This window comes from Neovison vison, chromosome 13 (assembly GCF_020171115.1).
Source record: "Neovison vison isolate M4711 chromosome 13, ASM_NN_V1, whole genome shotgun sequence".
In the NCBI taxonomy this organism is placed as follows: domain Eukaryota; kingdom Metazoa; phylum Chordata; class Mammalia; order Carnivora; family Mustelidae; genus Neogale; species Neogale vison.
Window position 1 is genome coordinate 118365496 of NC_058103.1, and position 12436 is coordinate 118377931.

Genomic DNA, 12436 nt, shown 5'->3' on the forward strand with positions numbered 1-12436 from the left:
GTGAGAAGTACCTGTGGATGCCAGGGAAGGCCTGGCAGCCCCCCACAGGCTCTGTCTGCCCCTCTCAGGCTGGCAGCGTGGCAGAACAGCTGCGAAGGCCAGCCGCCAAGTCTGCCTTTCTCCTGCTCAAACAGCCCTGACCCTTGGGCTGAGGACCAGTTTCTGGCGACTCCCCCAATCAGGCTACCGCCTTTGGATACCCCCAAACTGTCAGTGATCCTCCACAGTCTCTTGTAGGAGGATAATCAAGAAGACCCATGCCTTTCCCTCTCCCTGGCATGAGACAGCTCAGGGGAAGACCCCCAGTGGGGCTCCCAGGCCTGCATGGTGGGCCCTGATTCCAGGGCCCCGTCTCAGTGCACAGCCATCCTCTCACCATCAAGTCACTCTCATCCCCAAGGCTAGAGTGAGTCTCCCACCCTCCCTGGGCTCTGTCTGGAGGGACCATCCCCCACAACCTTCTCAGTGAGGGTGCCCCACCCCCGAGCACCCCCCTCACCTTCTTCCTCTGCTCCTTCTGCCTCTCACGGAACTCCTCAAGGCTCCGTAGCTCCTCGCGCAGGGCCAGGGCCAGCTGGATGTGGGAGCTGCCCACATTCTCCATCTCTGGGGGCAGAGCACAGGGGTGAGGAGCTTCAACCACGCACACACTTACTTCTGCCCAGACCGGCCCCACACCCCCCAGATCCTCCACTAGGCTTAGGGCCCTTTGTGCAGCCTGAGCACCGCCCCCTCCCCGCCCCCCCCACCTCCACCTATGGGGACATGGCTGTTCCCAGAAGGTCCTGTCATTCTGCAGCCTGGGGTTGGGGACAGTCAGGACTTACGCTGCTTCAGGGAGTCAAAGGAGGCCCTCAAGGAGCTGCAAAACAGACAGGCCAGGGTCAGCGGGAGGAGGGCATGACAGGACGGAAGTGCCCCACCCCCCAGCCCAGGGACTTTTCATTTGGTGGGAAGGCTCTAGGTCACTCACACACACACTGATCCAAACCCAGACAGTGACCACCGCTCAGAACCAAGCTGGGATTTCCGGAAGGCAGAATTCCTCTTCTGGAATGGTAAAGCTATCACACCTCCTAGCTGTGGCACAATGCTCCGGGCTTTGTGTTTTCAGGACTCTCCCTCCCTCACCCAGGGCCATCAGGACGAGCTGAAGCTGGACAGCGCAGGTACAGACCTGGCTTTAGGCAAGTGGCCTGGAGGGTGTTTGGAAGAAGCTGGAAGGGAGAGGCAAGCCAGGCAGGGGTACCAGAGGAGAGAGACGTGGGGCAGGAAGAACAGGACGTATGGGGGAGGACAGCAAGAAACTGTCGCTGTTCCTGGCTGGGGTGGCCGGGCACACAGTGGTGACATTTCCAAGAGCGGACCCAGGATGCTGGGCGTACCCAAGTACGTGAGCCAGGAGGAGTATACAATAGGGTGCACTGAGCGGGGGTGCCTGAGAGAGCCTCTCAGGAGGAGTCAGGAGGCAGTAGCGTGGCTGTTCTGGAGTAGAGATGTGGGCCCTTGGAGAGCAAGAAGGGGGAGAAGCCCTGGGGGAGAATGCCAGGGATGGGGCTGCCGGACAGCAGAGAAAAATACAGGGCACCCAGGTACATGCAAATTTCAGACAAACAACAAATGGTGTTTTAATATAATGTAATATATGGATCACACTTACATCTAAAAAGTATTTGTTGTTTATCTGAAGTTCGCATGTAACTGGGCCTCCTATATTCTATGCAGCGGCCCGACCCTACTGTGGGGAATGACCCCCAGAACCACAAATGTGCTAAGGTGTCGGAGCCCACCCAGGACCCAATCCTGTCTCCTGAGGGGTAATGGGGTGCCATGAGGCAAACATCTCCTTGGGTCAGAAACACAACCAATAGGGGCGAACGGCTCTCTCCAGGTCACTGGGGTTCAGGGGCAGGGACCACTCAGTGGGGTGAGCTCCCCACCCCATGGAGCAGGAGAGTGACTGGCAATCCCAGCCAGGGAAGGCAGCAGGCCCTGGGCAGGGACTCCCACTCCCTCCGAACTCCCACATGAATCAGAAGCAGACCCGGGAGCCAGGTAGCCTGGGTACAGGCAAGGATCTGCTGCACACTCACTGTGCGACCTTGGGCAAGGGACTTACTCTCTGTGCCTTGGTTTCCCCCTCTGTAAAATGGGGATAATAGCACAAACAGGACGGTGATGAGGAATAAATTAATTAATAGGTCTAAAGTACCTCTGTCAGGACCTGGCTGCTGTTGTGCCACCCTCCTCCGGGTCCACATCTGCACATCCCCGTTCTGGGTGGGGGGTCCCCCAGGTCCCTGAACCTGACCTGAGCTATATACTGCCCCGCTTAAGAGCTTACTGGGTGCCCCCAGTCATCAGAAACCCCCCAGGTCTTGCTTTCAGTTAGGGGTTCCCTTGAGGTTCTCGCTGGGGTCCCTTCCCCCACCTCGGCCCCCCACCCTTGCGGGCATTCGTAACAGACCGACTTGTGTCCACCAGCAGCTGTGTGAGGGATGCCTGGGCCTGTCGTGCCCCAGTGTGGGCCCATGGGTGCCAAGTCTCTGAGTGCACCCAGAGACGGATCGCAGAGGTTGCAGACTGGCCCTAAGGTGGTATTTGGAGTGAAATTCTCTGCTTGCGTTGGCAGACCCTTAACCAAGGAGGCAAAATAAATTGGGGCACCCTCTGTAACCAGGATGCCTTAAGGAGGCGCAATCAAGGCAGAAGGAGAAACTTGAGTCCAGAGAGTGGCCAGACTTGCTGGATCACACAGAAGCAGCGGGCAGGCACCTCTCCCACCTCCCCCAACACCATCCACCCTTCCTCTACCCACCCCCACCTTCCTCCACCCACCCCCACCTTCCTCCACCCACCCCCACCTTCCTCCACCCACCCCCACCTTCCTCCACCCACCCCCGCTCGCCCACCCCCACTCGCCCCACCCCTGTTCTTTCTGCCCCCGCCCCCACGCCCCCCACGCCCCCACGCCGCAGTCGCCGGCCTCAGGCTCCGCGCTCCGCCCCTCGTGCTCCCTGCCTGCCTCTCCGCGGAGCAGCGCGCCCGCCCCCTGGTGGCCGTATGTCCTCATGACGCCCGCACGGGACAGCTCTGAGCTCCTGCCCTTCTGCAGCATCAAGGCAGGCTTTCCAGGGGCCTCCCTCTTCTCACTGGACAGTTAGGGAAACTGAGGTTTCAGCAACCTGATAGGACCCACAGGGGTCCAGGCCTAGAAGAGAACTGCGGGGGTCTGGCCTGGGGTGGACACCAGCCCTAAACTAAGTAGATCTCCAAGTGTGGACCCAGGACGAGCAGCCTGACCGTAACCTGGGGGCCTGTCGGAAAGGCAGATCATGAAGCTGAAACTCCAGGGTGGGGCCCAGTTCCCTGGGTTTTAACAGGCCTCCGGGAGCTGCTGATGTCTGTTCCAATGTGAGAATAGCTGGCCTAAATTCTTTAATCCTCACAGCTCTGCCAGAGACAGTCCCCATTTCACAGATGAGAAAAACAAGCATCAGCGAGTGAGGAAACTGACCCGTGGCCACACAGCGGGTTAGAGGGCAAGGCCAGCCCCTGGCTTCTCACCAAACGAAGGAGAGGGGGACTGCCAGGGTGACCCCAGCTGCCCTGGGGATGAGGGGCAGGACCCTTTTCTGACAGAATTGATACCCTGCCAGGGGCTCTCCCTCGGATCCCTCCGCTAACCCACACACCCATGTTCTGCCTCAGTCTCTCCATTCGTGGTGAGAGCCCCTCCAGCCTCAGTGCATGCTCCCACTCCCCTCAGGCCCCAAATCCTCAGGACCTCATCCCGCCCCAAAGCTCAGGGCAGCACATGGACTGCCTGGTCTTCACCTCTTTTTAGATCTCACAGCTCAGGAACACCTCAAATGCAAAGTGTCCAAAACTGGACTCAGCTCCCGCACAAAGCTTGCTTCTCAGCCCACTCCCCTCTCAGTGAAGGCGTCAGCCTGCACCTGGCTGTCTGCACCAGGAACCCAGAGTCATCCTTTTCTCAGCCCTCTCCCTCCCCTTCCACTGCCTTCTTTTTCACCTCCTCAATCTCCTCTCTGTCCGCCTCTCATTACCACCACCCCAGCCCTTGTCCCTTCAGCTCCTGTTCCCTAGCGTCACTCCCCACCTGGTAGCCCTGTTTTCTGGGCTACCTAGTCACCTGACCACCCACCAGTTCCTTCTCTCTGTCAAGTTCCTTCTTGCCTCAGGGCATTTGCACATGCTAATTACTTCTGTGCAACATCTTTGCTGGGCTTCCCCTTCTGTCCCTCTGAGCATTTGTTCCTCTTGTCACCTTGGGCTGATGCCTTGAGTGTCCCCCCACTGAACTGTGAGCCCACTGAGTAAGGTTCTCCTTCTGGTTCCATCTGGCTCCCCTCCCCCTTATCCCTAGGGGGGAACAAATTTAACACTTGATAAATACCAAGGCTTTTCTCAATCCCAAACCTACCCTGCCTCACCCTCCTTGGCCTGTGGACCCAGGCCCTCCCTCCCAGGCCCAGGGTGTCTGTAAGGAACACAGTCTCCTGGGACAGCTGGTCCTTCTCCCTACCCCGCCCCTGGATGCTGGGAGCCCCTGCCTGAGTCCCACAGCACTGCCATGTGACATGCAATCTCTGTTCCCACCCTGGTCAGTCCTGATGATGACAAAGCCCATGCTCTTCTTAGGCTCCCATTTGTCCCCTGGCTTGCTGCCCATTGGGGCTGTAGGGGTGACGGTGCTCATTCCACCTGGGACCAGGGTGGGAGGCAGGATTGCAGGCTGTGACCACTCCAGATGCCCCCCACCCGCCCCTTGCTCACCTCTGGGCTGCAGTCCTTCCTGCCCAGCCCTCCTGTACCCAGTGCAGGGGACCTTCAGGCCACCAGAGCTCCATTCACACAACAGGGCCCGGAACACCACCTCTGTTTCTTGGCCCCAGACTTTCAAGAAGGCCTTGGTTCTGTGGGGGGAGGGCGGTCTTTACTTTTCCTGGAACCAGAGGCAGCCCACTGTGGATTAGCCAAGACTCACCCCTGGAGAATGGCCTTAAACCCTGATCTTGTGGAGGATTTGTGGAGCACTTGTAGTCTTTCTATGCTCCATCTGACCCAGAAAAGATGGCGTCTCGTAGCTTTTCTCCCTCCCAGGTCCTCCCTCTTGCTGCCAGGACCTGCTCAAGCGTCTCTTCTATTGTGTCTCTGTCACATGGCAAGGACGGGGCCTCATGCAGGCCTCTACCCTCTGTTATCTCTCACCAGCATCCTTATGTGTGACTCATCCCATTGCCCTTTCTGACTTGGCTCTCAGGACGCACGGCCTGAAACGCTCAGCTCAAACATAGTCAAGAAATTCCGAATATGAACACCTCCTTCCATGTTCTCCCCGTCATCTCACGCCTCTGCTGGGGCCTCACTGCCCCTGCCCTCCTGCTGGCCAGAGGCTCTGGCCTCCCAGCCGCCAGCAGCAGGCTCTTCTTGCCTCTGTGCCAGAGGCTGGGCCTGGCTGCACTGGTGTCAGAGGACGCCTGATGGGACCAAGGCCTGCCTCCCTCCCACTAACGCCTCAGCATGTCTTCATTCTCTGAGTTCAAAAGAGAGATCATGAAAAAAAAAAAAATCCCTTCTGACAGGAAAACCACAGCATTTTAGGCTGTGACAAGGGCAGGTGAGGCGGGGATTCAAACCCACATGGCTGGAGGAGGTATCCTGACTTGTGGCAACAACCCCGGGGCTCACAGGAAGTAGGCCCCAGGACTGCCAGCCTTGATTTCCTTTCATTTCCAGAACCCCTGCCCTGTGGCACCTCAGGACCCTACCTGGGGCAAGGGGAGCAAGACAGGATGGGTAGGACTGGGCAGGGTAGAAATGAGAGCAGTCGCCAGAGCAAAGGCCTGGAGGCTGGAAGGGAGGGTCAAGGTGAATTTTCTGAGCCGACTATGCAGCTTAAACCGCATGGATAAGCCCGTCACCCGCATAATGAGGTCTTCAAAGTGCACTGAAAGGGCTTGCGAGGCTCCCTCAGTGCGGGTCTTCTCGGGGCATTCTCTGTTCCATAGCCCAGCGGGCGTTAGCTAAGGCAGCAGGCAGAGGAGGAGGAGGAGGCGGTGGCGACTGTCAGAAATGGTGTGAAGCGGAGCGTGACCTCCTGTCAGCATACAGGGCTGCGTCTCCAGGCCCTAGAGAGCTTTCTGGCTTGAGGTCAGAGGATCATGAAGAAATGCTGTCCCTTCAGGCAGCAGAAGAGGCCAGGGAGGCTGGCCCTCTCTGCCCTCTCTTCTCTCACTGGGCTTCTCCTGAGGTCACTTAACTCCTCAGCTTGCGTCTCCCCATTTGCTCCTGTCCAGCCTGTGCACCCCCAGTCCTCTACTTGACCCCCAAGGAACTAAGGGAAAGCATCCCATGGGACCTAGAAAGGGGGGTGGCCATGGCAAGGCTGGTTGCTGCACCCCACCGGGTGATGAGCCCTAATGGGCTGAACAGCCAGGCCATTCCCAGGGGCCAACCCCAACACACCTCCCAGTCTCCAGGACAATGAGGAAGTGACCCATGTTGTCATGGCTATCCTTCAGGGAGCCCTCTGGGTTGGTGCTGGGACAGGGTGACCTGGCTCAATCCAAGACTCTAACAGTCACACAAGGCTGAGTGTTTGGGAGGACTTCCTGGAGGAGGCGGGGCAGAAGGCCCTAGAGGCAAGGGTTCTAAGGCAAAGGATCGGGTAGGTTCCCCACAGTGTGCTGTAGAGAGTCTAGCTTTGGGATAGTGGGGCCATTTATTTTATGTTATTTTTAGATTTTTGAATCCTCCTAACTCAGCAGGGCATGGCACGCACATCATTTAGGTGCTCCATAAACGCTTGCTGACTAAACGAATGGAAGCTGGATGCTTGGCCCACCCTTAAAGAAAGGAGGGACTGCACGGTCTCACTAGTCGTAGTACATGCCACGTGTACTTACTGAGGTAAGTAAGTACTTACTTACTGCACCTAGTAACACTTACTGAGCACCTAGTGTGTGCAGCCAGCCCACTTGGGAGCTGCATAGGGCATGACCCTAAGGCAGGCAGCAGGTGAACCGGGTGGGAACGGTTCAACCCCTGCCCCTCTTGCCCACTGGCTTTGAATGTTCCCCGACTTTGCCCACCTCCAGCAAGTCCTCCGGCAGGAAAGTGTCTCCCCTCCGTCTCCGCCTCTCCCAGGAGGTGCCCTCCCCAGGCCACCCTGCTCAGACAGCAGAGTCGGGGCCATGCCTTGTTCTCACCCACCATTCCATCTGTTGTGGAAACCTGCGTGCTGGGCTGTGGGGCCCCCATGCTGGGTCAGCTGTGCCATGAGACCTGGTACTCCCAACCTGGGCTCCAGCTCCTCCTTGGTAAGCAGAAGGCAGGCCCTGTCTCTACTCCTTGCTCTGGTCTGGGGCTCTAACACTGATGCTCCCACTTGGACGAAGGCTGCCCTTCCAGTGATGTTGGCCTCTGGCTTTTTGGGCCAGGGAGGGGCTGGGCCTTAAAGGAAATGGCTAGGTTGCCCGGTCAGGCTACTCAGCCCTAAACCAAGTAGGGTGAGCCCAGTTTGTCTGACATACACGGGTGCCTATAAGACTGGCAAGAAGCCACTGTTGATTGAGCACTGCCCTGACCTGGTTCTCTCTGTTTGACACGGTGATTCCAGGACACCTTCCAAGGGCAACTCCGCTTTCACAGCCCAGCACAGGACTCAGAGGGGCAGTGACCACCCCATGGTCACACCATACAGGAGGGAAGTAGACCTTGCCCCACTGGGCTTCTTATAGCCATGCAGAGGATCGTGACTGCCCAGAGTTTTGCCCCCCACTTCCTAGTCCTGCAGTGGGGCAAGATGCTGTGTCCCTCCCTCCCTTTCCCGCCATCCACCAGGATCCCCTTCCATTTTGTTCTCTCTGTCAGTGGCTTCTCCTTCCCTATTTAAGTGCCCAGTGACTCACAGGCTTCTGAGTGTGAGTGTGCCTCACACGGCTTACCTCCAGCCTATCACAGTCCTGCCCGGAGCACCCTGTCCCCCTCCCCCAGTGGGTCTCCTCTCTTTCTGGGAAGGTTCTCCTTTTCCATCTGGCTTGGGTGGCTAGGAGGTGGGCAGGGACGCCTCCTGGGTCCTACTCTCTCAATCCCTCTTCCCCAGAAAAGGCGAAGAAGGTTTTATCAGACTTCCATTCATTCCTTACCAGGTCGTGAGCCCTCCTTGAACCCAGTCTGCGTCCAGCCCCAGCCCTGCCCTGTTTCTCTGCACAAAGTGGGCAGAGGAGAACCCAACTCAACCTGCCCCCCAGTCACACAGTTTGCAAAGGCCAAGTGGGGACAGGCGCTCATGCATTCTTACTTCTGGGGCTGTGTTCATGTTTTCTGGGCCCATGCACAGACCTTTGGGCATTAAGTGTTAATCTTCCCTGGCCCACACCACTTCTAAAACTTCCTCTAGCTCTTCCCATAGCCTCTCTGGCTCCTGTTTGGAAGCAGGAACCAGCCAGGGTCCCCTGTGTCTTTAGAAGACCCGGAGAGTGTTGTATATTCAGGACTCTCAAATGAGGGAACTTGGTGCCAGGTTTTGGAACCACTTTCCTTGTGCAGAGCCAGATGCTGACAAGCTTGACCTCTGGGGGAGCAGCGGCAGGCTCTGCAGGTGGGGGCTCCTGGACAGAAGGTCCTGACCCAGGGGGAAAGTTCACACCTTCCCAAGCGCTGCCTTGGGAAGAAAGTTCTTCAGCTGCCCTCAAATCCTCACGCTCTCCCAGTCTGCTGCCCCACCCTCCAGTCTGCACACAGGGACCCAGGCCTCAGGGCTGGAGAAGAGCCTTGTTTCACAGCATCAACCACCCCCATTGCCTCCCCTCCAAGCCAGGCCTGAGATGAGCCTCTGGACCTCATTAGTCCTTTGAGGAAGGTTACGTTATTCTTCTGCCCTCTGTCAAGGAAATGGAAGCAGGGAGAGTGTCAGGGAGCAGCCTGACCCAGCCGATGATCACACAGCTGACAGGTAAGGACAAGTCCTGCCGCTGTCCCTGCTCACACTTCTCTCCTTGATGCTCAGCCTAAGCCAAGGCTGCACGGGGCACGGGCGACCAGAGGAGGGCCTGTCACCTGGCTCTCAGGACTTGGGTGGAGGCTACCCCGATGCTGGGGGCTGTGCCACAAACACCAGAGGACAGATGGCCTCTGTCCCCTGCCCACAGCTTTCTTGGCATTCAGACAGCTGGGTTTACCCCACACAGAACCTGACCTCACCCAAAATCCCCCACCCCCAAGGGAGTTGTTTTCCAGGCATCTCTGCCCTGGAGCCATCCAGACCCTTCCTGGTCCACCCCACTCCAACCCATGCCAGGGAGCCAGGGCACGGGACCTCTTACTTGATCTCTGTCTGGCCACCTGCCTTCCGGGCGATCTGCACCAGCTCCTTGCCATAGCGCTCCTCGGCTTGGGCCCTGCAGGAACAAAGCGCCGGCTCCGTGTCCCCCTTGCTTCTGGCCACAGCAACCCCTGAAGGTCTGTGCTGGAAACTGAGGGTCCACCCAGTCGTCTTCTGGGGCCCTGCAGGCTCCTCCTTGAGAACGTCAAGTCCCAGCCCTTCTTTGAAATAAATGTTAGCCAAATACCTGCGCATTTGAGGGGGTGTCAGATTCTTGGCCAACCGAGGGGAGTCCCAGGCTGGGAAAAGCAGAAAAGTCACACTCCCAGGGATTGGGGGGAGGAGTGGGGAATGTTTTCCTGACAGAAGCTTGGCTGGGAGGGGGAGGCTGCTGCTTCCACAGCCCCCGCCGCGCCCCCTGCAGGCCCCCACCTGGTGTCTGGCTCACCTCTGCCTCAGCAGCTCCTCCACGTCCTTGCACATCTTCCTGCCATCCAGCAGCCTTTGCAGCAGCACCTCGTAGCCTGTGTGGGCCGTGAAATCCCTGCACTGGAACACGGAACAGAGGGGCGCCTGAGGGCGGGCAGGGCAACGACCCCACTGCCGCCTCCAGGGAAAGTCTCCTTGCAGCCACCGGACCCTGACCTACCAGCCGCCTCCCCAACACCCCCACTCAAGGGCCGGGGCTCGGCTTCGCGCAGGCGCACAGCAGGGCCCTGTCCGCGGACGCGCGGAGTGTTGAGCCCACCGGTGATTAGAGCTCCCAGTCCAGGACCGCAGCAAGTCCAACACGAGATGGCTGTGGAAGGACCCCCTCCAGGGCCCGGGGATGACAGCCTTACAGGGTGCCCCGCACGGCTTGTTGCAGTCACATTCCCCATAACCCTAACATCTCCCTGGTCCAAGGGAGCAAACCGAGGCACAGGTGGGAGAGGCTGCCGACAGGGACGCCGCTGCCTTGAACTCAGGCTGTCCGGCTCGAATCCACGCTCTCCACCTCAACACCACATGGCTTCTGCAGCATCAGCACCAGATGTTTCTTGATAGTCAACTGTGTGCCATTTGCTACACCAGACTCTGTGTGTGGACTCAGGGAATCCTCTCGAACCCGCAGGGTGAGGTGGGCATCGAGAGTGACCTCTGCCGCCAGAAGGCGCGCACACCCTAACACACACCTAGAATCCCCTGGCACATGCTAGCACCCTAGGGCCAGCCGTCAAGCAAGACAGTGGGGAAAGGGGCATCTTGAAGAATTCTCCTGGCCACAGCTGGCCCTCCGACCAGGCACTCCGACCAGGCACTGGCCCTCCGACCAGGCATCCTGGTGCTCCCTACGGGTCGGATTCTCCTTTCTCAGCCCTGGAATGGATTTTGAGCTGCTGCTTCTGGAAGCTGGGGAAGGGAGGTCATACTTCCAGGGTCTCCTAGGACATCCCCCAGGTCTGAGGAGTGGATCTTAGGGCCAGGCTGCACACAAGGCTAACTGGCTGGGGAGGGAGATCGAGAACGTGGTGAAACATTAAGCTGAGAGCTGGGTCTTCCTGCATCTGTGACCTGAGCCTGGCTCCAGCGTCCATGCTTGAGGAAGGACCCCTACCCCCACTCCTAACCCCCTGGGATGCTAGGCCAAGCAACTGTAAATTGAGACAAGCTCTGAGATTCAGCTCCTAGTCTGTCTTCTTTTCCATCTGCATGGACCACCCCACCCAGAGCCTCGGACACTAGAGAAACAGTCTGCTTTCCTGAACATACATATCATAACTCCATCTCAGACACAGTGAATCAGTGGGGTCACAACCCTGGGGGAGGCAAGTCTAGCCCACCTTAGAGTCAAGAGCTGATGGTGCATCTTTCCCTGCCCTGTGCCTCTCCTCAAATGCTCTGTGCGGGTACGTAGGGAGAGGCAGGAGAGAAGTCTAAAGCCAGGAGAACTTCCCACAGGAAGAGGTATTTGAGCCAGTTTCTAGGAGAGAAGGTGTTGTTCTTTGAGGTGTAAGTAGAATCAGACATGGTAGGAAGTTCAGAGATTGCACAAATTGCCAGCTCTCCCTCAGCAAATTCAAAACAGTAAAATGTCCAGGCCTATAGGATACCTAGGACTCCAAGTTTATGCCCTCCTCCATAAGCATTCCTGGAAAGTCCTGAGGCCCAGGCTGCCTACTGGGTATCAAGCAGTGCTCATGGGCCCTGCTGGCTATTCACGGCCCCAGCAGAAAGAAATCATCCCCAGGACCCCTGCCAGACTGTCCTGGGTCAGGCGTCAGCCCCCACATTTGGGCTGGTGTGGTTGGGCCAGGCTTTCATTTCTCTGGCTTTTCTGAGTGCCATTTGCCCACTAACTAGCCAGCAGACCAGGGCTTTCTGCCTCTCAGCCCCTGCCCTCCCTCCAAAGCCAGCTGGCAGAAGGTCGTGACAGCTGGGGAAGGAGAGGAATCTGGAGCCGCAGCCTCCTGTCCTCTCCCCAGCAGGAAGGCACCCTGAGCTGGACACCAGTGCTTTCAGGGCCCAGCTCCACAGACCACCAAACTAGGAAGCATCTTGTCCAGTGCCCCTCAGTCCTCAGGGAGGCTGAGGCCCTGAGAAGGGAAGAACTGACTTTAGGAAGCCCAGGCAGAGGCAGGAAAAGCGTGTGGACTTGCAGGGGATCTGTTGCTGCTCCACGAAGCCTGGGAGAGCCAGAAGTAGCCACCCGGCCCCTCTTCCTCCCCCTGTCCCCCACCTTGCAGCAGGACACTCTGCTCTACCCTTCCAAGGACCCTGTCCCCAGCTCTACAGGGGCGCCCTCCATCTTTATGGAGCTGCTCAGAGTGAAAAGACAAGCAAAACCAAACCTACATTGGCCATTCCGTAGGAGGCAGAAGGCTGGATCCCCAGGAGCTCAGGTCCCCCAAGTGCCGCAGGCTCCAAAAGGGTGTTCAGCCTTTGCTCAGAGCAACAGTGGCGTCAGCAGCCTCTGTGGCCAAGTGAGCCATGGTCACAAGCGATGAGACTGTTCTGAGGAAGTGCCTTGTTCCGTGGGGGCTGCTCCCTCCCAGCACTGCACCCCTCCCCCCGCCTGCACCCTCCTCCTCACCCCTACCCCAC

General features: G+C 58.2%; 1 protein-coding gene across 1 annotated transcript in view; it reads right to left on the minus strand.

The window, feature by feature from the left end:
• Positions 1–12226, minus strand: part of PSTPIP1 (proline-serine-threonine phosphatase interacting protein 1) — a 29618-nt gene extending 17392 nt beyond the window's left edge. Inside the window, exons 1-5 of the mRNA XM_044229755.1 lie at positions 12188–12226; positions 9801–9901; positions 9354–9428; positions 828–862; positions 500–606 (exon numbers count right to left, since the gene is read on the minus strand). Coding sequence (XP_044085690.1) covers positions 500–606; positions 828–862; positions 9354–9428; positions 9801–9901; positions 12188–12196 — 327 coding nt within the window. The 5' untranslated portion in view covers positions 12197–12226. The remainder of the gene's footprint in view (positions 1–499; positions 607–827; positions 863–9353; positions 9429–9800; positions 9902–12187) is intronic.
• Positions 12227–12436: the final 210 nt, after the last annotated feature.